Below are 24,845 nucleotides of genomic sequence, written 5' to 3'. Positions count from 1 at the left end.
TATGGAAGGGCAACTCTTGTGTTGTAGACTTAAACACTTGTGATCTCAGACTGTTAAAATATGTATTTGTCCATCAGTTTTGCAGCACTGTTATCACGTTATATAATTTTGTCAGTGATGAACAATGTCTTTGGAGATGGTTGTCTTGATTTCAAAACTAGCTTTTTTTCTTTACAAGCTGGGTTAAAGAAGTGTGAAACTTGAAGGTGGCCCAATGGTTACTGGAGCTGAACGGTCACAGAAGTCTTAGTTTTATTCACATTTGAGTCCTGGTGTGGTTAAGTAACCGTGGAATATAGTGCATTTCTCTTAAAAGTTTTTTTTTTTTTTTTTTTTTTTTTTTTTTGCTATGTAGAGCAAATGTAAGTTGTCATATTTCACAGGTATAAATTAGGTATAAAAGAAACTGTTCTGTGCCTTAAGATGGTCCTGTTGCTTGGCATCCGCAAGTAGGATTACCTGTGATTTTTTTTTTTTTTCCTTCTACTTCCTACTCAAAAAATAGACTACTGTTGTATTCCTTGTGAAGAGGGCCTGGAGTTAAGGGGCTTCAGTTAATTTTCGGGGTGCTTTCTTGAACACCAACACCCTCCAGCTGCTGTTTATTTTTAGCCTGGATATGGAATTAAAATTTAAGTGCTTGCTTAGCACAAAAAAATGGACTAATCCAAAGAGCCTATATGTGAAGCAGGCAAGTGGGCAGTATCGGGTCCTTTTTACTCAGCATTAAGCTGTGTAATTAACTGCAACTGCTTAGCCTGGAGTTCTCAGGCAGATACTGAAGATACTGCAATGTACAACAAATGTACAATCCTAAAGCTGTTTGATGGGCAGAATCATATAAAGTGTTACTGTGGGCTTACTGAAGAATGCAACTGCGCAATTCAGATACTCTTTTTTTTTTTTTTTAAAGTAACTTGAAATAAATGGCCAAAGTGATTTTTTTTTTTTTTTTTAAGAGCTTATAATATAAGCAACAAGTAATGGTTAAATTTGAAGAAGGTATTGGAATCTGAAACCAGGCTTATTAACAAATAAAATCTCATGCAGGAAAATCTAACCAGTGTAATCTAGGCATTAAAATCACTTAGGGCTATATTGTTTGGCACTTGACCCTCAGTTTACCTTTTGAGTTATTTTGTCACTATCACTTCTTTATTATGACTACTTTATGCATCTTTGTTTTTGTTCTTCTGTTTCTTACCCTTTTCTCACCTTTAGAAGGTAAGCTTTCTTACACACCCTACACCTCTACCTTTTACTAAAACAAAACAAGCATGTATGTGGGATTTTGTGCTGTGTGCAGACTGTGTGCTGTGCAACTTCTTATTTGTGTGCCAGCTGTAACACCATACTTACATGTTTACACGTTGAGGTTTTAAATGACTTTTAATAGGCAAATGTGTAGAATTGGCTGTCACTAAGAAAATGGCAATGGCAAGCTGAACTGCACTGAAACTATCTTTCTGAATCTGATCAGAGCTGCCCCAAGATTCTAGAGCACATTGTTGTTGAATGCTTTTGTGTTAGTTTATGTTACTAGTGTTGTTGCAAATAAAGGGTCCAGTCATGCAGGAAAAAGCTTACTGCATGCCCAGAAAGCTTTATTAAACTGGGGATTGTCCATTCCTTAGTGTTTTGGCAGTAGCCTTCCTACAGTTCTGATGGTTCACATTCTTCAGGTCCAGGCTTTAAACTTCAGATTTTTTTAATGTACATATTTAAATTCAGGTTTATTTTTAAATTTAAGTGCTCTTGTATTTTAGGAAGTGCAAATGCAGTTCTATTTTAGTTAAATTTGGAAGCTTTCCTGGTTTTGAAAAACAGAAAAATGACTTGCAGAAAGTTGGCAAGCCAGTCTTATTCTTACTTACGTTATTGCAAGGTACGTTAAATAAAGGATTTCATTAAGAGAAAGGTTGGTGTTCTGGCAGTATCTCCACATGGAAAATATTGATCAGTATTTGTTATGTATGTGAATGTAGTGCAGTGAAGTGTAATTGAAGTTCCATTTCATGCTCTGAGCAGAGAATTTTAAAACTTTGTTTCTGCTTTTGAATGAAGACGTTCACAATTTGGAGCTCTATCACTGGGCATTAACCAAACAGTTTTGACTGAAAAGCAGTGAGATGGAGAACTAGTTCTCTGCTGGCCCCATGTTATTGGCCTTTTCCTTGTATTTGTGTGTGAATGTATATATGTGTTTATTTGTTGAGAGGGAGAATGAAATCTCTTAATTTCTACTCAAGATGACTGTTGCATGCGTTTCATGCCTGATGATTAAGGGAAAGATCTTCTTCCCATCCACTTCTGAGGCAAAATTCAAGACACAGCCTTGACAATTTTCTGTGTACTACATCCTAATGTTGATGTTAGTTCATTTTGTTTGTTATTCTGTCTTGAATTGTTTATATGCAAGTGTATCACAAAGTCATCATAGATACGGAAGGGACAAATGTATAGAGCTAGAACTGAGGCTTTACCATAATCTACTGTGGTTTTGCTACAGACTCTGAAGAGCATAGTGCTGTTACTTCACTGCAACAGTCTCACACAAAAAAATGCATATTCTTTAAATAACATGCTGATTCAGAAGTTAAATACTGAGCAAATGAGGATCTCTGACAAAAATCTTAAAACAAAAAACCAAGTGCATTGATGTGTTCCATTCGCAGTTCTGTTCAGTTTTTTCTCATTGTTCTACAGTGGTTCAGTTCTTTTACACTTCTCATTTTTTAAAGAATCATGAAGTAATATACAGTTTATATGCCTTCTATTTCCATAAGGAGTTAAAAGTTTGGAAGCTGAGAAATCTCATATTGTATAGGGTCGAACCCTGGATGGTGACTAAGCTATCTATTCTGCCAGAAGGCCGCCTTTGCCTTTTTTCTTCAACATTCCCTTCTTTGGTAATGAAATGCAGTTATCACTAGGCTAGACCACTTAATTGTGTCAGAGGTTGTATTTTATATTCAGCAAGGGGAGTGTAGGATTTATTATGCTCATTTTAAAAGGCAGTGTCAATACCACCTGCTCCATGAATAATCTCCAAATTCTTGATAGTAGCAGAAGTCTTGTACAAACATATTGTGAATAAGTGCTCTTTTGGGAGTGGAATTTTAAAATGCCAGCTTGTTCTTTCCTCTTCAGACAGTGTTACCCTAGTTGTTTGACTTCACTGACTTAAGTTGTTTAGCTCTTTTGAATAGATAATAATGCTGTTGGGGAACTCCTTTCCCCAACAGGTGGGGGGGGGGGGCCCGAAGGGAAGGGAAGAAAAAAATTTTTTTTCTTTTTTTTTTTTTTGTGACAAATAATTGTCATGAAATGTTTTGCAGGCTATCTGGAGGAATTTTTCTTTCCTTATTTGTACAGATGTTCTGCTGGCAAATCCCAAAACAGTAGAATTTCCAATGTATTGAACTGTTTGGGCATTCTAACAGTTCAAAGAGTCAGGAATTTTACTCACTTTCAGGCAGTAAGGCCTGGAGTAAGCACGTCTCCTTTGTGCTGTTTTTTCATTTTCTTGCTCGTTAACCTGGGTCAGGGGATAAGGCCAGACATCCCAGGATTGCTACACCTTTTTTGCCATACCATACACAACTGTGGCAGAAACAAAAGTGAAATTATTACGTGTGCAGTACTAATAAGCCTGGTTAAGAATAGGTTCTAATTTCTTATTTAAAAATTACTCATCTCCTTGCAATGGAAACTCCTTGTCAGGCTAAAGCTGAGAGGGCTTCCCTTCCTTGGCAGCTTTAGCTGCAAAGATGGAAAATCTGTGCTTTACAAGCAGCCTGCCTGGAACACTTTGCAACTGTTGCACTGAGACTTAACCAGGTCTTTGTTTCAAATAGGAAAGCGACACGATATTGTTGCACATGCAGACTTCAGCAAAGATTTGCACAGGATAGCAATATTTGTATTGCAGAACAATTAAACTCTGTGGCCTTTGTATGATGAATGCTGGTATTGCTTGGGTAATGGTGAACGCAGAAGCTGAAATGCCCTTAATTTAATCACTTGATAAGAAATTCAGATTCAGAGCCTTCTTTATCATTTTGCTGTAGCTGCACTTCTGCAGGCAGCTGAGATGACATAAAAGCCTGCTTCAGTAAAAAGAGGAGAATGGATCTTTGCCCCCTCTCATCCATCCAACGCTTTTCTCAGCCATCCCACACCTATCATCTCATGAGCACACTAAGCAACATCTGTCACCTTATTAAAAATTCAGTTAATCCTTTTGTTTCAAATTATTTATGGGTGGACAGGCCTCCAGTAGGCTATTCATTCCAAGCTGAAGTTACTCCAGCCCATACATAAAGCAAGAGAAAACTCTAATACCTCCCATCACAGCTGGTGAGGTTTTTTCCACATACATTTCAGTGTTTAATTTATTATATACTTATTTGCTTAACTCTTGTCATATATTAAATGCACAATTCTCACGCTGTAGAGAAGATGACTTGGAGATTATTGTGCCCCCTCCCAACCCTAGCTGAATGTCTTATCCTTTAGGTTTTGGCCTAAGCCCTGAAGCCTTGTACCTTCCAGGTACAAAAAATTCTGCTTTTGTTGGGCTCTTTTGGGCAGTGATTCAAGAGCCTTTAAAATCATCCAGCAGTATCATGTGAGCTGTTAGAAAGTTGCTTGCTGAGTTGCATTACGTGAATTGCTGAAAGATTGACATATCTGAATAAAACAGGCTTTAAGGCCAGAACACTTAGAGCAAAGTAGGACTAAGAATGCAGAATGAGCTGCTCCACCAAACTATGGTGTTTTTTTAGCATTGTCAGGGTATCGCATGTTATACCAGATGACTGCTCCTTGACTGTGGGAGCTGGCTGCTCTCTGTAGAGCTGGACATGGGTAGCAGCACAGGGACAGGCTTCTTTTCATCATCTGTATACTAGTCATGGGATGTTATATTCGTTGGAAATTTTTTCCATTACATGTGTGGTAAAAAGCTGTTTTGGCTTTCTCCCAGCTTGTTACTTAAGGTACTTGTTACTCTGGTAATATATATGTAGTGTTGAATAGAACAGAATAGTTCCTTATGAAGGGACCTGCTCTGTTGATTGTCTTTCCATTTGTATAGGGCAGAAAACTTGTAGTCTCTAGGGAGGAAGGAGACATGAACAATTAATAGAGCATGCAGAGAGAGGAGGAGCAGGTAGTTTTACCTTTTCGAGCTGAAGACGTGCTGAATGCAGCATAGCAGTCAAAGGAACGGCTTCTGTAATGCTCCTGGGAGAGTTCTGAGTTTAAAACAGCCATGGGTAAATAAGTGTGTTTTAAGTCTCTGTAGAGAGTAAACTCCCTATTTGAGAATTGTAGGAATTAACTAATGGTTGAACTTCATGTGGGCAGCAGTTATTTGACTGAAAACAACAGAGCAGGTGAAAAATGCAGATGTGCAGTCTCGTGCCCAGAAGTTGCAAAACTCACTGGCTGATTTCCATTTTTAAAATGTTGACTCTAATCTTCATGCTGTGATATACACTAAGGAGAAAAATGGTACTAACTCTGAGATACTGTGCTTGTTAGAGCTCTGACTTGAGAAAGTAAAACACTAGTAAATAAAGAGACAGAAACATCACTGAATCTGCATGCGTATTTCCTGCATTTTGAGTGAAATGAAAATGTCTGTCTGACTTGGAAAGAAGTGACTACGATCTGCTAGTTTGGAAATGGGTTTTGAGCTGCTTACATGGATGTGTTTCTGTAAGTAGGCTGTGCTTTATACAACTTCTGTCTGCTTTTGTTAAGTTGGCTATTTGTGCTTCGAGCTTTTGAAAATCATTATGGTGGTTTCTCTTTTGCAAAGGACACTGAAGCCATGAAAAGAGCTTTAGCCCTAATAGATTCAAAGATGAACCAGGCAAAAGGTTGGCTGAGAGATCCAAACGCACCTCCAGGTAATAATAAAGATAACAAACAAAAAAACCCCACAGTGTTTTGATTCCTCTTCTTTTTTTATAAGCTGCGAGTAATTCACTTGTGTGAGGCAAAATTTCCTTTGGATATCAATAACTTACAGGTAGTGAATCATTTTGAAGCAGCCCATAGGTAGTCTTTTCATTATACCCTGGAAAGCAAACAAATTGTGTTTAATGATCTGGCAATCTTTCTCCTGTTTTAAATTGTCTACATATGCTCTGTATAATGTATGTATTTTTCTTTGCGTTCCACTCATGAAATAGAAACCAAATAAATTGCATTGAACAGTACTGAACTGTTGCTAATCTTTAGAACTCCTCCTTCTGTATTTTCATGTTTGTATAACTTTAGGTTTTTCTAATAATAATTTAGGTATTATTCTTTCAGTCCTGACAGAAAATGCTTAGCAGAAAAAGTGCAAAATAAGTACTGTAAAAACAGTTACCTTGGTTTATATGAAATGCTTTGTGTTAGTGTGCATCTTTAAAGTGAGTAAAAGCAGGTGGAGGCCTGTTCCATTTGGACTTTAAAGATCATATCTGAAAAACTTCCTCTGAAACTGAAGCCAAAATAATACAGAGTTGAACGTGAATTATTGTTACCAGTGGAGCTGCTGCTTACACTTCTGATCTCATTCCCTTGCCATACCCGGTGCTGGCAACATGACTAGTTTCAGAGCCTTCTGTTGTTTATGGTGACAATTAAAGGAGTAAAACATTAAGTATTCAGTTGGTAGAGACAAATGCAAAAATAATTCTAAAACTTCAAGTCACTTTTTACTCAATATGTTACTCCAAACTAACTGCATAATATTTTTGTCACCTGAGTGTTCTTATGGCAGGACTTCTGAGCCAGTTCCACTACAGTAACTTAATTGAGGAAATGGAGGTGCCAATACTCATAACACAAGAGGGTGGAGTTGGAGGTGGATTGAGGAAAGGGATAAATCTTTCCTTATTGCTCTTTCTGTTCTCAGCCTGAATACATCACAAGTTTTGGGAATTTCTACTTACAGAAATTAAGCTATGAGCACAGAATTTTTAAATTACTTGAAATAAAGTGCACCATTTACCTTCTATTATTACTATGCTGTACTGTTTCAGAAATATGATCTCATAACAATCACATTTGGTGTATATTGTAGATTTTAATAAATACATTCTGATGACTGAGCCTGATGAAACTAGTGTGGTGGGACATTCAGCATTTTATTAAACCAGCAGTTCATTAAAATATATCAAAGCGTGTATGATTTGATATTTTACTACCTGACTGTACCTTTTAGGGGATGCTGGTGAGCAAGCAATAAGACAGATCCTTGATGAAGCTGGAAAAGCAGGAGAATTGTGTGCAGGCAAAGAACGCAGGGAGATCCTGGGAACGTGCAAAACTTTGGGCCAAATGACTGATCAACTTGCTGATCTCCGAGCTAGGTGAATCTATTACTTCTAATGGACAGTATTCCACTGCTGTTAAAACAGCTATTCTGAACTCACAAATGCATGGTTTTACTTGTATCATTTCTTAACGTGTAGAAAAGGGAGGCTCTTTGTGTTAAACATTTTTTTAATCTGCTCTTGAGTGTAGTAAATGCTCCAAATTGGATTGTTGTTGTATCAGTTCATTTTTTGTTGTGGTACTCACTGTCCCCTGCCCATAGAAAGAAAGAAAAAAGTAAAAAAGAGCCTGTGCAGGAAACCTAGAAAGCTATTAATTATGATCCACTAGGGAGACAGATAATGGTTTCATGGTGCAATATTTACTCCTGAATTACTTTTTAAAGCTACAAATAACCTGATTAAATACTGTAACTCTTGCAGTAGTTGCTGGGAATGCTTTTAACTACTTTTTGATGCTTCTTCATTAGAGAAAGGCTTTGCTCAATTCTGAGTTGAATTTGTGATGCTCTTTGGCAGAGGACAAGGTGCTACACCAATGGCGATGCAGAAGGCACAGCAGGTGTCACAAGGCCTGGATTTGCTCACTGCAAAAGTGGAGAATGCAGCCCGGAAGTTGGAGGCCATGACAAACTCTAAGCAGGCTATTGCAAAGAAGATTGATGCTGCTCAGGTACTGCTAACGATTAAGTAAATGCTTCAGAAAATTGTTACATGTCACACCAAGCTTTTGAGCTTAGTAGATGTATCCAAATATGACACAGTTCCTCCTCAGGAACAATATATAGAGAATACTTGTCTTCAGTCAGGAAAATGTTAAATTCATGAATGTAGAGGATGCCATGAGTTTGGTTAGAGCTTTGTTTTTTTTTTTTTTTTTTTTTTTTTCATGGACTGTTTAGCATTGCTAAAACCTTGAGTGTTAGGAATTTACAGTGAGGAAATGTCTTAACTTAGGACAGAAAGTCATCTTATAAAAGGAAAGAATAGTTTCAGACTGCACAGGTAAGTGGGAGTTTTGGGAGTGGAATTCAGGGCATAGAACCTACAAACAGAAGCCGATGAAACTATTGTTTCCATTGCTATTTCATTTCTGTAATGCTTAATCTTCAGTGTGGTCACTGTGTGGTGATGATGCTTATAAAATAACAAATCTTCAAAAACCGTATAAATATGTGTATGTAGTTAGCCCACATATGTTAGTGTGTGTGTATATGTCTTATCAGATGAAAAGCCTGATAATGTAACTTTTTAGTAAGGGCTCTGCAAGGAACGTGTTACATTGTGTGCAAACAGCATCTGTTATTTTTCATCGGAACCCTCTGAGATCATGAGTCATTAAAACAGCTAGTTAAGCTTCCCTTCTGGAAATATTGTTGGCAAATGTTGAGGGGACGAGGAATGGACAGTTTTTAGGTAGGTTTCACTTAATTTGTCATGGTGTTCAAAACAGAACGTTTACCTGTCAATAGCACATCAAGGTATGTAATCTCTAGCAATTGCTTTTAGGAAAAACTGTCTGTTAAATCAAGCTCTGCCAGCTGTACCGGTTTTTCTTTTTGTTTATTAAAACATATTTTAAAAAAAGATAGTTTGTCTTCACTCATCTACAACTTCTTTCTATTAAGAACTGGCTTGCAGATCCCAATGGCGGAAGTGAAGGAGAAGAACACATTCGAGGAATTATGTCTGAAGCAAGGAAAGTTGCAGAGCTGTGTGAGGAGCCTAAAGAAAGAGATGATATCCTTCGCTCCTTGGGGGAAATATCTGCTCTGACAGCTAAGCTGTCAGATCTGCGACGGCAGTATGTATTTATTGTCTCACCATATATTTTATTTAAATTACTTTAATTTGCAGTTCAAAGTTGTAAAATAATTAATCAGAATATTAATGATTAATTTTGGAATGTATTTTCCTCCAAGAACTGTGAACAGACATGTTATGCTTCTCAGTTTATTTGGTAAAAATGGAATGCAAATAACTGTTCAATTCTTGGGGGGGGAAGTTTTTTAACATGCCTTTAAAAATTTCTTCTGCAAAATATATTATCATTTTTAATGCTTTGGTTTAATTTCTATCCTAAAGCCTGATTTGCAAGATCTTCCTCCAAATGAGATTAACTGGAGTTGTATATCTATAAAAGATATTTTTTTTACTGCATATGAAATATTTTGCAGGCAATGCCTTGGCAATATCAAAGCACTTGAGAAGAATGAGATAATGTGAAATTTCAGCTTGTTTATGCAGACAATTATCACTGTTTTTTGCTCAGCACATTACTGTCTGGTAGGGTGGATTATCACATATTTCGATCTTGAAGCAAGTGTTGTGGAAGCTGTAACTGTATAAATGTGAGAAAACTGTGCTACGTAGTATTCAGGGCTCAGCTGCACCTAGTATTTCAATATCAGTTTTGCACAGGGTTTGCTTGAGAATTGAAGTGAGAGATGATCGCAGTAAAAACTGTGATCTTTAAGTTATGGCCAGTAGCAGTAGGGAGATGATACTTTTTTTTCAGAAGTTACTCTTCAGATTTTTCTTGACGTTTGCTGCTGTAGGTGTCCTAATGCATTATCCCTTTTCTAGTTTATGAATAGCCTCATGTCTGTTGCTGCTTAATTTTGTACTTGCAATCTGCATAGCATTATTGCAGGTGATCATGGTTATGGGAAATCAAAGTCATGAATGATATCATACCTTCCTCTGCTTCAGTGCTGCATTGAACAAAAGTAATGTCCAGGTGCTACAGCAGCAGAACGGAATGGGGATTTATGGATGGCAGGCATTATTTCTTCTGAGATTCAAGTCTCAAGTTTGACCTTATTGAAAAGATAAAGTACCATTCTTTGTCATCTTTTTCCTGCCAAATTTAATTTGGGATTAGTTGTGAATGACCTTTAAGTGACTTTTTTCTTTAAATCCTCAGTGGGAAAGGCGACTCTCCCGAGGCCCGTGCATTGGCCAAGCAAATAGCTACATCACTTCAGAATTTACAATCCAAAACGAACAGAGCTGTAGCAAATACTAGGCCAGTTAAAGCAGCTGTCCATTTGGAGGGCAAGATTGAGCAGGCTCAAAGGTGGATAGATAATCCTACAGTTGACGATCGAGGAGTAGGTAAGTTTTTCAGCATGCTCTTCTCCTCTATCACAATTTTCTGGTGTAACTTAATTTTTAAGAAAAGAGAAAAAAAACTAGTGCTTCTGAGATGGAGAGGGTGAGTAGAATCTCTTCATTGATAGCGTAGTTCATGGCTGGTGGTTTGTAGCCAAGTTTTTACTGTAGAACTATCAAGCTGGCTGGTAATTTTCTTTTTGGAAGTGAATTTGATAAAGATGGGGGAATGCGTATTACAGAACAGACAGACTTTTGGCTGCTCTTTGCTCTTAATGTCATTCAAATATAGATAAGTAATCAAATCCTTCACAGTCCTGATCTGAAAATGCTACTAATTGTATGGTTTCTGGATTATCTGAGGAGAATGCTGCTTAATGAGAAAAGTGATCTGAGAATCCTAGGTCGCTATCAGCAAGCTGATAATTATCATTCAGGAATGATGGCACTGAAAGCTTATTGTAAAACATCCCAAAGTTCTTGTTTTGCTGCTTCTCATGCTACTGTGAGTAGGTGGATGAACCTTCAAGACTGGATTCAGTAGTTCTTCCCATAGTAATTAGGCCCAAGTAGCACAGCTGATGCAAGTCAAAACATGCCTTATAAGAAGCAGTAATAAATGTAGACATATAATGACTTTCCAATACCTTTCCTTATATCTTTTATTTGGGGGATGACCTGCTGGAGGGGAGCTCTGCGGAAAGGGACCTGGGTGTCCTGGTGGACGACAGGTTGGCCATGAGCCAGCAGTGTGCCCTTGTGGCCAAAAAGGCCAATGGCTTACTGGGGTGCATTAAAAAGAGCGTGGCCAGCAGGTCAAAGGAGGTGATCCTCCCCCTCTACTCTGCCCTGGTAAGACCTCATCTGGAGTACTGCGTCCAGTTCTGGGCTCCCCAGTACAAAAAAGACAGGGATCTCTTGGAAAGAGTCCAGCGGAGGGCCACGAAGATGGTGAAGGGCCTGGAGCATCTCCCCTATGAGGAAAGGCTGAGTGAACTGCGTCTGTTCAGCCTTGAGAAAAGGAGACTGAGAGGGGACCTGATCCAGGTCTATAAATATCTAAGGTGTGGGGGGCAGAATGGCGAGGCCGGACTCTTTTCAGTGGTGAGTGGAGACAGGACAAGGGGAAATGGCCAGAAACTGGAGCATAGGAAGTTCTGCACAAATGTGCGCAAGAACTTCTTTACAGTGAGGTGACGGAGCACTGGAACAGGCTGCCCAGGGAGGTGGTGGAGTCTCCTTCTCTGGAGGTGTTCAAGACCTGCCTGGATGCCTACCTGTGCGACCTGCTGTAGGGAACCTGCTTTGGCAGGGGGGTTGGACTCGATGATCTCAGGAGGTCCCTTCCAACCCCTACAATTCTGTGATTCTGTGATCTGTGAAGGTAATTTCTATTGTGTGAATAATGAATGACAGATCATGGAATTAGAGATAGTGATCCTGATAGCTTGGACACTCGTGAAACTAAGCTTTATTTGCAGAACACAAAACTCTGCTATTCTCTGGATGTGGAATAGTGGAGTTGTGTACTCATACTTCCTGATGAGCCAAAAGCATGTTGAATAAGATGACCAAGAAGGCAGTAGATAATTCTTATGAAGTGTTTTGACATTAACTGAAAATCTTTGCAATTGTATTGTTTCTCTTGAACATAATACAATTTGAGGTGCTTGACTTGAAGAAGCACAAAACCTAAACTTATTCTTTTAAGTTCAAGAGAGTAAAAGGGAACTGAAATCACCCCCAGAGCCTGTAAATACCTCGTTAATCATGAAGCTTGTATACGTACTGGAAGTTTGTGGCAGGAGCCAAAGTTTCTCAGTGCTGGACATGTACTACAGGATTGAATCAATTGTAATGCATAATGACAAAAATCTATGAAGGGTGTATGGGAACTGCTGAATCATGGCCTGAACCTCTGATTACTTGAGGTGAGCAATGAGTCAGCCTGGGAGCGCAGGTGAAGGCAGTTCACCTGTGCTTATGGAAGGGGTGGAGCTGTCTCCACCTCTCCTAGACCTATTTAAGAGCTTGTAAGTGAGGTTGCATGGAGGTTATTGGATGGAACTTTAAGGTCTCTTCCAACCCAAGCCGTTCTCTGATACGTGCTCTGGACAGCATTTCTGACCTGATTTTTTCAGCCCTATGATAATATGGAAATATTCCTTCAGTAATCTCTCCAGTATGAATGACCATGTGATGAAATAACATCTGTGTGTTTACAGGTAGACTGAGGTAGTGCAATACAAACTGCTTTTGAAGTAACAGTACAGATGGCAGATTACTATTCTTCTTTTCATAAACACTCGTCACTTCATCATGCAGTTACATTATGAATAAGGTTAGTTAGGTGGCAGCTAATGTAATTGCTATGGGCAGATACGAATCAGGCAAGTAATTTTGAGCTTGATTATGAGCTTGAATTACTTGTATGTTAATGTTGGCTTAAAATGATTCTTTAGTAGGTCTTTAAAGGACTTAATATGTTTTGAATATGATGGCTTCCTTTGAAAAGAATACTACTTGATTACTGAAAGAGCAGACGCATGTTGTTAATGAAAGAACAGGAAGTGTCTGTGATTGAGTGAAGGAAATTATCTAACTAAAAATAACTTTTTAAGCAATTAAAAAAAAAAAAAAAAACAACCAAAAAAAAACCAAAACAAAAAAAAAACCCACAAAAAAACAACAACAACAAAACTAAAAACACACGCTTCATAGTTTTTTTCCTTTTCTCCACTGGTGGATGCCAGACATTATTCACCCATGATTTCTGGGAGGCCTGAAGAGGATATTCTGATTTATTTGTTTTTGCAACTTGGTTTTGTACTTGTACCTTCTTCCTGCTCAGCTTATAATGACGTGAAATGGCATGGAGATGAATTGCTGCACATGAAGCTTACAAATGATTTCTATAGGAGTCAACAGATGACTTATGTAAGAATATCCCACTGCTGTAATTGTGATCTTGAGGCCATCCTAGTTAAAAAGAGGATGCATCTCGGGGCCTCTCTTGCTGAAATAGACCAAATAAATTGGTGAGAGTTGAATTTCTGTTAGAGTTTGGAGCTGCCGTCGCTTACTGAGAAGCTGCAGATCCTTCTTAGCACTTGAAAATGTGTTCTTAACCCAGAAATTCTGGAATATCATTTAGTTCATGATACGTTTGCATTGGGCTTTCAAGTTTTGTTTCTCCTGTATGTTAATGCCTTGCATCTTCTTCCGCTGCAGGCCAGGCAGCAATTCGGGGTTTGGTTGCAGAAGGTCGTCGTTTGGCCAATGTTATGATGGGACCTTATCGTCAGGACCTGCTTGCCAAGTGTGACCGTGTAGACCAGCTGGCTGCCCAGCTTGCTGACCTTGCAGCAAGAGGGGAGGGAGAGTCTCCTCAGGCTAGGGCAATTGCTGCTCAGCTTCAGGACTCCCTGAAGGTAAAAATCTCATCTTGTGTAGTGAAATGCATGTATGTGGAAGTATTTGCACTGCTCTGATAAAGAGCTTGTATGTAGGTGGAGGAGAAAAAAACCACATAGGTTTATCTGGAAGATTTAGAGCAATCTTTAATACAAAAACTTTGATATTATGCCATAGAGATTATCAAAGAAATCATAGAATTGCTCAGGTTGGAAAAGACCTTTAAGACCATCTAACTGCAAGTCCAACCATCCTACCCTAGTATAATTCCAAATGAACAATTTAGAAGTTAAAAATGAGGAGAAGTCATACTTTCAATGAAGATAGTGTGTTAGCGTTGCAAATCTGAAGGGCAGGGTCTCAAATAATTCCATTCATGGCTTCTATCCTCCTTCAGTGAGTAGAGTGTATGCTGCTTGCATTTTGAATGCTGTAAAAGCATGTGATTTGTTGAACATGCCTCTAAGATTGTTTCGTCTGTATGACTTTCAGTGTAATCTGCTTTTTTTTTTTTTCCCTGTTTTTGTTTGTCATGAGAAGATGATGTAGGATTGTAACTCTTAGAAATGTTACTGTGTTCTTAATGTTTCTGTGTAATGTGTAAAAAAAATTTTGCCTTTTTTTTTTTTAAGGATCTCAAAGCACGGATGCAGGAAGCAATGACCCAGGAGGTGTCTGATATTTTCAGTGACACTACGACTCCTATTAAGTTGTTAGCAGTAGCAGCTACTGCTCCTTCTGATACTCCCAATAGAGAAGAGGCAAGTATTTGATAGTGTTTTTCCCATGTGAAACTTGAGTTACTAACTTGTTTTCTGAGAATCACTGTTTTGGAAAACAAACTGGTGTTTTGAATCTGTATTTTGAAAAGTAAGTCAGTATTTTCACAAATGTGTAATTCATGCTTAATAATTCTGACTGGGATGATTGCCATGCAAATGTTTCTGATGTCTTGGAGACTGACTTCAGTAAATGCTGAAAACTACTCCCTCTTATGTTTGTGCCCTGTTATTTTGAGTATGCTAAATATTCATTTACCAGAATCACTGACAGCAGTTCCTGAATTGTATGTCTCAATATTAGATAAGCTGATTCATAACAATATTGATCAATGTACTTAAACAGTTGTCTCACTGCGTAGTGTAGTTCGAGTTCTGATGGCCTGTGAAGTGTCTAGAACTCTATGCTTGCCAGCTCTGTTTGCCTGGTTTGTTTGAATGTGATGAAAGTGATTCCCAGTTCCTTGAGGAACTGAACTTTACAACAGTATAGTTTGTGTCCTTGAATCAATAAAAACTGCAGGAAGAGGAATGTTTTTTCCATTGTGAAGCCTCGATTTTTAGAGCAAGAACCCGTATTTTTTCCAAATGCAGTTTTTTCTTGATACTGGGTGCAAAGATTAGTCTCTGTAAGCTAAACTGGCCTCAACTCAGTAGTTGCTAAAATGAAAATTGGGAGTTAAGTGTAGCTTGTATTTCAAAGCCATAAAACGTGATAGTAGCCTTTGGGGGAACCAGGTGAATTCATAGAGAAAGAAGTCCACTAATGTAAGGATGAGAGAGAGTTTCAAACCTTTTGTGTTGTCCTGTTGCGTCCTGTCCGGAGTTGTGTCAAGTTTGGAGGTCTTGTAGTTTGATGCTTTAGAAATATTTTTTTCTGTTAGGAAAGCAAGGCTTCTTTAATGCATTTTTCTTTTGGGACAACCAGGTGTTTGAAGAAAGAGCAGCCAATTTTGAAAACCATGCTGCTAGACTGGGAGCAACAGCAGAAAAAGCAGCTGCAGTTGGAACTGCTAATAAAACAACTGTGGAAGGCATCCAGGCAACAGTGAAGTCAGCAAGGGAGCTTACCCCACAGGTTTGCTTGTTTACACTCAAAATGCTGTTATGAAGGTTGGAAAGGACTTGGGTGGAACTTTCCATATGCCTCTGCTATCACAGTAAGATCTAAATGGCAGCAAAGAGCATAGTACTGACATTCTGAATGGGGGAATGGCAAGTACTTGTGCGTGTCCTGCCAGGTAGGATGAGGTGATCAGGTGCTATGTCTTAGTCTTCAACTTTTGGGCAGAAGTGTTAGTAGCTTAACTTGAAATAGTTGCATTAAGACTTAAAAAGCACTTTTTCTGCTTATTTTATTACACCATTTTACTTTCTGAGTTAAGCTTCTATCTAGAATTTGTTTATTAGTGAGTCTGTTGTAAGTATTGTACTTCAGTGCTATCAAGAACTGGTTGTAAATGGTAAAACACTTTATGTAAAAGCAAGTAATTGAAGTTCTAGAGAAGTATTTCTATCATAAACAAATTTCAGAGGAATTGTAAATTTTTAAGCAGGTAGGTGATGAGCTGGAATTACAAGGGAGCTGTACATTCAGTACTAAAACAAATGCATTTTCAGGAATGTTTAGATGTCTTCTAAATACTGATATTTTCATAATTAAAAACACTTTCTATTGGCAGGTAGTATCAGCAGCTCGAATTCTCCTGAGAAATCCTGGAAATCAAGCTGCTTATGAGCATTTTGAAACAATGAAAAACCAATGGATTGATAATGTAGAAAAGATGACAGGTAAAAGTAGGCTTTCTTGTTGAAGATGATACTTTTACTTACCTACCTGGTATGGTTTATTATCCTTTTTTGTCTGGATTGAGAATGCATTTATGGAAGTAACCAGTGAACAAAAATAAATGCATTGAGAGAAGTGGGAATGTGCTGTCTGACCCCAGGAATGTGTGTGTGCAACATGCTACTGCATAAAGAAAATAGCTTGCTTCTTGTTTTGATAAGTGAGGGGGGGGTAAGTTGGACTTTGGTTCTTTCCTGGGAAAAGCAGGATACCTTGTGTGCTTCTAGCAGTGATATATCACTGTGGCACACTGAGGATTTTCTTACTTCATGATCTTGGCATGTTAAATGAGGACAGAAAATTGAGGGAAAGGGAAAGAAAGCATGTTCAAAGTTGTTTTATCGTGATGAAAGTAGTAGTAGAATGAAAGAAGGCTCCTAATCTACTGTGTCTTTCTGAGATGCCTAAAGGCTTCAGTCTTTAGAAGACTCAGAAGCATAGATTCTTGCATTGTGCTGCTAACAAAATAGTTAGTCCTCACTGTTTGCTGCATCTTTGTCTATCTCCATAATTAACTTCTGAAAACTTACAATTTTACTGCTTATCACTACGTATCACCCTTAAGTTAAAGCACAACCAGAGGAATCTTTCCTTCTGCGTGAACAAGAAAAGTACAAAACTGGTGAATTTTTGTAAAGAAATTTGGAAGGAAGGTAATGCTGTTGTGTATACTGTGTAAGTCATAAAGGCAACATTCCACGGTGGATGAGCAAGAGCTCAGGCTGTCATTAGAAGGCACAGGTCTGACAGCAGTTACAGTGCTGGAAGTACCATATATAATCAGAAGCGCAACAGCAGTGTAATGTTTGGACTGATTTTTCATGCCGCCTTCTGCTCTTCCCCATCCCTCGTTTTGGAAGTGGTTCCTTCTCTGATTGTAAACCAGAGTACCAGATATCTCTTTCTGGAGTTGAAATTGGATTATTAACGTTTTCAACTTTTATTCTAGGGCTAGTGGATGAAGCCATCGATACCAAGTCTCTGTTGGATGCATCAGAAGAGGCTATTAAGAAAGATCTCGATAAATGTAAAGTTGCAATGGCCAATATGCAACCTCAGATGCTGGTAGCTGGAGCCACCAGCATCGCTAGGCGAGCAAACCGCATCCTGCTGGTGGCAAAACGGGAGGTTGAAAATTCAGAAGACCCGAAATTCCGAGAGGCTGTTAAAGCAGCTTCTGATGAGCTGAGCAAAACTATATCACCCATGGTAATGGATGCCAAAGCTGTAGCTGGAAATATCTCTGATCCTGGTAAGGATTCTGTCAGCTGATTTCAGATGTGTTTTTTTACTGATGGAAGATGATGTGAAGTAGTGCTTATGTTGCCTTGTACAGCTAAGGATCTCCTATTATGGAAGTTCTGTATGCTTAAATTCCAGACTGGTGAGATCAGCGTCACACCAGTAAGTGCTGGATCCTGCTCTTCTGGAGTGCGATCAGAGACCTTTGCTGTGTTCAAGGGAAAAGGATTCCCTTGAACTAAAAGCATTTTAGTTGATTACGTGACTTCATGACCTTACGGTTATCACTATATCTGTACTTGAATCAGTGCATATATAAGAAAAATATTACAGTCTCGTATTCTGAAAGCTGATTGGCTATTGATTGTTACTGTTAATCAGCCTAAGCTTTATCTTACGTATTTTATAGATATGATACTGATATTACAAACATGAAAATTGAGCATGAACACTTTGGTAGTTTTTAAAATTTGTTCATTTCTTAGATATATCTGTGCACTCTACGTACTACCTTATAGAAGTATATTTTTGGCTAGTGTTGAAGTTCTAAATATTATAGAATGCTGCTAATCTGAGAATGGGATTTTTATTCAGGTTTGCAAAAGAGTTTCTTGGATTCTGGGTACAGGATTCTGGGAGCTGTGGCCAAAGTTAGAGAAGCCTTCCAGCCTCAGGAACCAGATTTTCCCCCTCCTCCTCCTGACCTTGAGCATCTTCATGTAAGTGCCACAAAACCTGTCATACTCCATTGCCACTGACAAAGCGTGGACTGCATGATGCAATTTCTTGAATAAATTTATTACTTCTCAGAAATAGAACACGTCAACCGGCCAGCCAACATAAACATGTGGCTAGAAGTCTTAAAACAAAAGAAACCCAAGTAGTCCAAAATTTGAAAGAAGGTGTTAGAACGTGGTGTTTCCTTAAACAGGGGAGCACTTGAAAAACCAAAAGAAAGTATGAGCTTATGCCATCTTCTCTTTCTGTGACACCCAGTGCTTAATCTTTGTACTCCTTCATTGCACTGAACAAGATTTCTGCCCTCCTTAGCTGACTGATGAGCTTGCTCCTCCGAAACCACCACTTCCAGAAGGTGAGGTTCCCCCACCCAGACCACCACCCCCTGAAGAAAAGGATGAGGAGTTCCCAGAGCAGAAAGCAGGAGAAGCTATTAATCAGCCTATGATGATGGCTGCTAGGCAGTTGCATGATGAGGCTCGGAAATGGTCTAGCAAGGTAAGAAATTGTTACATGTGTATTCTGTGCAAGAATATTTATTTTGCATCACTGTGTTAGTTTGGCCCATTGTCAGCTGCCTCCATGCAGAGAATAATCTTAGACCAAATAGTAAAACATTGCAGTTGGAGAAGGAATTGGAAACCCTTACAGATTCAGAGTGAACTAGGTACAACTGGCCTAATACTTGTGAATCATAGAATGGTAGATGATAGAAAGCTTATTATCATAACTCTGTGAACACAAATGTGTTAAGCTGTTTGTGATCCTTAGTGCTAGTATTGCTAGACAGTCACTGCTGCTTGTGCCTTTCTAGGTTAACAAGCTGATTGCTTTGTTTAACTGCTTGCAGGAAATCTGCACGAATTCTGCAGCCACCAGCTGCAGAAATCATGAGTTGGTTTATGTTATGAGCTGCAGTTAATTTGGTGCACTTTAGATCAAAAAAGGGGCTCTATGTAGGCAGCCTGGTCTTTTTTTTTTTTTTTTAAAGTCACATTCACTGTCAAGGCCAAAATCCTTAATGCTCTTTAAAGTTTAGTGCCACAACAAAGCAGTCTAAAGTCTTTGTCATTCCTATAAATGCAAATGGAACTTATAAAAACTGTATATATATATTTTTCCTCTGGTAGCAAAGTGAGAACTTGAGAGTAGCAGCTTTCTGCAGGCATAACTTTATGGTCAAAATTTTGCTTTTAAGACCTCCAATTTTTGCTTCCAGCCATCTGTGTGGTAAATGGGAAGATGATCTTTTTTTTTTTTTTTTTTTTACAGAATCAACTTCAACTGAATATGCATAAAGAAAGTAATGCTTTGGAAGTATAGATAACATTAAAAAAAAAAATCCTGCAAAATTGTTTAAGCCTTTTCCTTAAAATGAAATGCTCTTACTTTGCCAGTATTTCTGGCTATACCACATACAATGTTATCTTAGTGAGGAGTTAGACTGTAACATACCTAGTGGTCACCTAACATTTGTCCTTCTAATGCTCTGTAAGCGTCCATTTTAGCAATAAAGATACAATTACTTGGCCAGTAGGTTTTGGGGAAGGAGGTGGTGGCACGCTTATTTGACACTATTTGTTAGTAATAACTTGGCACATGCAGTCCAAGTTCTTAAATATGTTTACAAGCAGTTATATAGGGCCGGAAGGTTAGAGGATTAAAACCATGTTTATAGTTTAAGCCACTTCCTTATTGGGTGGAAGAGGGATTGATGGACACTGCTGCTAAGGGATATAGGTTAGACTTGGAAAGACAGAAACACAGTGTCTTGCCTCATGCTGAATGGCAGAAGACTGTCAACTGCCTTCTGCTTCATTGTCCTTTTACAGTAGCTCACTGATGTTTCAGGCTTATGGGAAGGCAAGTAGTCTTCAAAAGCAACTGGTAGCATTCTTCATTCCTGTAGGATGTGCAGTTCATTTCTTCTTCTCCTTCTCAAAAACTCCTTTTCATGGAGGGGATTCCAGGCTTCTGTGTACTCATTCTCTTATGGAGCACAAACTAAAAACCAGCCGTTGCTTTAGATTTCATTGCTTTTCTGCCTCTTGTGATTAAAAGAGAGAATGAAGTTTTGCTTAGTTAGGCTCCTGTGTCAAAGCTACCTTAAAAATGAGGGATACTTGGAAGCTTTTCACGGGTTTGATACTTAGAGTTAAGTCTTCAAAGTTGAGTTAATTTGGCAATATACAGATATTAAAACTTGTTCCTTCCAAAGCTTCTGCATATTTCTGCTGGTGTAGGTGTCTTTGGATAGGAAATTAGACCTCAAGCAAAACTCAGTTGCAAATGTATAGGCTTTGGTAAGGGTTGTTATGCATAATACAGTCAAAAATTGAAGTTAGTAAATGTGTTAGAGTATCTTTTTTGTTAAAATACTGCTATATTATAAATGCCTGTACTGTTACAGTCCTGTTATCTCATCTTTGTGAATGAATTTAATGGAATATATTTGCTTAGATTGTCTTTATTTTAAAAGGTAATGGGTACAACATATTGTGGCAAAACAGTATCATATGCTTCATAATCCTCTTAATTTACTAATTCTGTTTCAGTCTTTTTTAAGAACTGTAATACTACTGTCATTCATAACATTCAGTATCATCTCTTTTCATAACCTGGTTTTGTTCATTTTCACGTTACCTGCAGTACTTCACTTTTCTTTCCTATACTCCACCTTTTCTTCCTTGACAGCCACACAGTATCAGTGGTTTTTCTGTGGTCCTGCTGCTGCTTCCTCTTACTTACATCTGTGTGAAAGAGCTTTCATACATGCTTTCTGTCTGCACAAACGCCACAGTCATCAGCTGCTGTGCCTGCTTCTAGCCAGTGAAATGGCTTCCATTAAAACAGAAAATCCCTTCATTTCACCATTGTCTTGCCAGAAAAATGTTGTTTTGAAAATCAGCCTCTGTGTGTAGAAGCTGTATGCTGAGTTGGAAAATGTTGCTGCATCTTTGAATTGTTAATTTTTTTTTGGTAACTTTGATACACAGGTGAAATGTTTGTTTCCTTCTGCTAATCTTGTATTCCTTCCCCTCCTCCTTCTGACCTGATCCTAGAGCTGTCCTATCAGATACGGAGAGACCAAGAGGATGTTTGGTCACTAAAACAGCTCAGTTCATGCTCTTCTACCAAATTCTGCTTCTCGTACTAACTGTCCCCTGTTTCTCCACCCTTGCTGCCACCTGCAAAGCCTGTGACTGTGATTAATGAAGCGGCTGAGGCTGGTGTAGATATAGATGAGGAGGATGATGCAGATGTTGAATTCAGTCTCCCCTCTGACATTGAAGATGATTACGAGCCTGAGCTGCTGTTAATGCCAACCAATCAGCCTGTTAACCAGCCCATTCTGGCTGCTGCTCAGTCTCTGCATCGGGAAGCAACCAAGTGGTCTAGTAAGGTACTCCTGAGTCTCCCCCGGGGACTGATCTGTGTGCATCCAGCCATTTGGAACGCTGACACATTTGCATCACTCTTGATCCCTGCTGGGTCCCGTCATTCTGAATGAAAACATTTGCCTGCACTTCATCTTGAGGACTGAGAGTGGCTTCACAAGTTTGCTAGATCTGTCTGTCAGTGCCAGACTGAAGCTTGATTTGGGTCACTTATTAATATTACAAGGCTTCTTCTCTCTTTGCATCTGCCTGTCCTTCTTTGTTACAACAGTTCTCAAATTGTAAGCAGTTCTTATCTTTCCTCCCTCCTTTTCTTTCTACATTAATTTGGGCTACCTAGGAAGCCATCGCTCGTGGTTTCTTAATGACTTCCGGATGCAGCAGTGTACACAGCGTTCAAGAAGTCATTTCACGTGTCTGTGCTTGGCCTCCATTGGTGCCTTCAATTAAAATACCTTCGAACAAGGAATGGCTTTGTATGGCAGTGGTTACTGAAGAGGACTGACTGTCTGCTGGCTTGCACTTGGCTGTATTGCAAATGCTGCTTTTGAGAGAATTCTTTTATGAAGGAGCTGCACTGAATGCTGTTATCTGCTGAATTGAGATTGTTTGTATGAAACCAATGGACGTCTAACACGGGGTTCAGACATTCACAAGTAGCCTGTTTCTTCTGTCTGAGCACAAATGGTTGCAAGACTTGTCACTTTTAATAGCATGCCACGAAAAGAAAGGTTGGTGTTCCATAACAAAGGTTAGGGGTGTGTGTGTGTATGTATATATAGATATACAAATCTATTTTTAATAAAAAGGGCTTTAAAATGTTCTTGTCCTTTTCAGATTCTGATGCTTGGATAACTTGTTAGAGAGCTTCGTAAATGACATTGGTCCTAATTTCTTGATCCTCCTGCGTGAAAACATGGAAAAGCTTTGTGTTGTGTCACTTGCATCCTAACTGGTTATACTAGCAAACAGATTAGATATTAGGTCACGGTAACAAATAGTTCAGCTTTTTGTGTCACCCGTATCTGTGCCACATTTAATGACGTGTTTCAGTATCTTCTTCAGTTGACGAGTAGTGAGTCATGGAAGTATGTGCAAAGGACAGAGAAAACAGTTGGGTTCTCACTGTGTACTTCTTGCTGTGGTCTTTATTGGTCATTCATTGTGTAACTGCACTGAAGAATGTGTGTGCTAATACTTAAAATCACTCTGCTAATGTTTCATCCACACAGTAGGAATGCATCGTGGCACTCTGTTTCACGTTTGTCTAACAGCTTCTCAGGAAGGTGAATCTAAATGTACTAACAGACTATTAACAACCCATAACTCTGGACTGTTTTTTTTCTTGCATAGGTTTCTCTCTGGAACAGAGTATAAGAAACATTTTTGCTTTGGTTTTTTTTCTTCTTGGTATTTAATTCCCACATTGCAAATATTAAAAGTATTTTTGTGACTTATCTTGATATAATTAACACAAGAAATCTGATTTTTAGTAATACCAGATTATTTTTTAAACTACAAGTTATTCTCTCCTAGAAGCTTTATTTTGAAGGGAGAGTATTAATAAAAAAGCAATAACTGTTTTCAAGAAATAACTTGGAAAAACCGAGCAATAATATTGCTTCTCATTTCCATGCTACCTGTGGCAAACCTTTGTTACAGATTGTCTTCCTCTTCCTTGTTCCACTTACATAGCAAGGTAGCAGCACAGATGTACTTGAACAACTTCAGTTTTAGATGCCAGTGAAAACATGATGCTCAACTGCGTAACCAAATCAGTGCTATTTGGTTTAATGAGGTGCTCAGCACACTTAGGAAACAACTACCTTACTCCCCTATTGAGAGATCTGGAATTTCAAACGCTAATAGCACGCTTTATCTTAAAACATAACCAGCAGAGCAGAAACTCCTATTTGTGGACAAACTAACGCTTTATCACTGCGATTTTTTCCAGTTTTGAAGCAAACTTTTTTTCCCTGAGTCTTAGGAAGAGAAGTATGCCATAGGCAGATAACCAGGGCAGATCTTCCCTGTTCCTTGAAGAAACCTCTTCTGTGTTCACAACGGTTTTTCCGTCCTTGACTTCCTGAAAGGGTTGCTACCAGAACGTAGGCTGCTCAGTTGTGACTTCTGGAAGCTGCCTTCCCGACACAAACACTGACCCCTGCTGTTCTCTTCAGGGTAACGACATCATTGCTGCTGCTAAACGAATGGCGCTGCTCATGGCGGAGATGTCACGCCTGGTGCGAGGAGGCAGCGGGAACAAGCGTGCCCTCATTCAGTGTGCAAAGGACATCGCTAAGGCATCGGATGAAGTCACCCGGTTGGCCAAAGAGGTGGCCAAGCAATGCACTGATAAACGCATTAGAACAAACCTCTTACAGGTAATGAGTGAACTTGTCAGCACCTCGAAATACTTAGTTCTTCTCTTACCATCTGTGAGCAGAGGAGGTGCTGCAGTAAAATGCAAGCATCTTCACTTGCAGCTTGACAGAATGCTACAAGCCATGTGTGTTTTTACATGCCGTAGTGGTGCTTATTTTGTAAAGTCAGATCAGTTTACAGCTGAGTGAAAGATGGTAATGTCAGAGAGCTTCTGAAAAGTACTGTGCGAGGAGCACTGCTCTCCCATTTCTGCATTGCTTTGTATTTCATCTACTCTTTCCTATTGTGTCAAAGAATAGCAGCAGAAATGTAACACTGCATAGTTTTGTTTTTCACTCTCAGACACAGATAAATGTCCTTCCGTTCCCAGCTCTGGGTAGAACACCTAAGGAATATCTAGAGGAAAAGAGAATGTTTTTCTCCAGAAAAATTCTCAGAGCAATTAAAATAAAATGTTCAGTTATCTTACCTGTATTTGTCTGAAAGTCTTGAAAGTTATGGGGACCCCTATGCTTATTCCTTGTGGGATAGTAAAGGAAAACCAGAGAACTAATCTAAAGGGAAGAAAAAGTGTTATCAGTTGAATTTA

The 24,845-nt window shown here is 38.8% G+C and overlaps 1 protein-coding gene across 5 annotated transcripts in view; it reads left to right on the top strand.

The window, feature by feature from the left end:
* Nucleotides 1–24,845, top strand: part of VCL (vinculin) — a 57,913-nt gene that overhangs the window by 29,750 nt on the left and 3,318 nt on the right. The window contains exons 7-20 of one of the 5 annotated variants that reach the window (XM_042862978.1): nucleotides 5,825–5,918; nucleotides 7,226–7,373; nucleotides 7,857–8,010; nucleotides 8,966–9,141; nucleotides 10,264–10,454; nucleotides 13,683–13,882; nucleotides 14,498–14,626; nucleotides 15,573–15,722; nucleotides 16,327–16,435; nucleotides 17,443–17,745; nucleotides 18,330–18,454; nucleotides 18,786–18,971; nucleotides 21,670–21,876; nucleotides 24,052–24,255. In XM_042862978.1, the coding sequence (XP_042718912.1) occupies nucleotides 5,825–5,918; nucleotides 7,226–7,373; nucleotides 7,857–8,010; nucleotides 8,966–9,141; nucleotides 10,264–10,454; nucleotides 13,683–13,882; nucleotides 14,498–14,626; nucleotides 15,573–15,722; nucleotides 16,327–16,435; nucleotides 17,443–17,745; nucleotides 18,330–18,454; nucleotides 18,786–18,971; nucleotides 21,670–21,876; nucleotides 24,052–24,255 (2,376 nt within the window). The other 4 variants (XM_042862979.1, XM_042862982.1, XM_042862981.1 and 1 more) reach the window with 4 other exon arrangements.

Source organism: Lagopus leucura, unplaced genomic scaffold, assembly GCF_019238085.1.
Source record: "Lagopus leucura isolate 7727_CA_CO unplaced genomic scaffold, USGS_WTPT01 Super-Scaffold_739, whole genome shotgun sequence".
NCBI classification, from domain to species: domain Eukaryota; kingdom Metazoa; phylum Chordata; class Aves; order Galliformes; family Phasianidae; genus Lagopus; species Lagopus leucura.
This window is presented reverse-complemented; position numbering and strand designations above follow the sequence as displayed.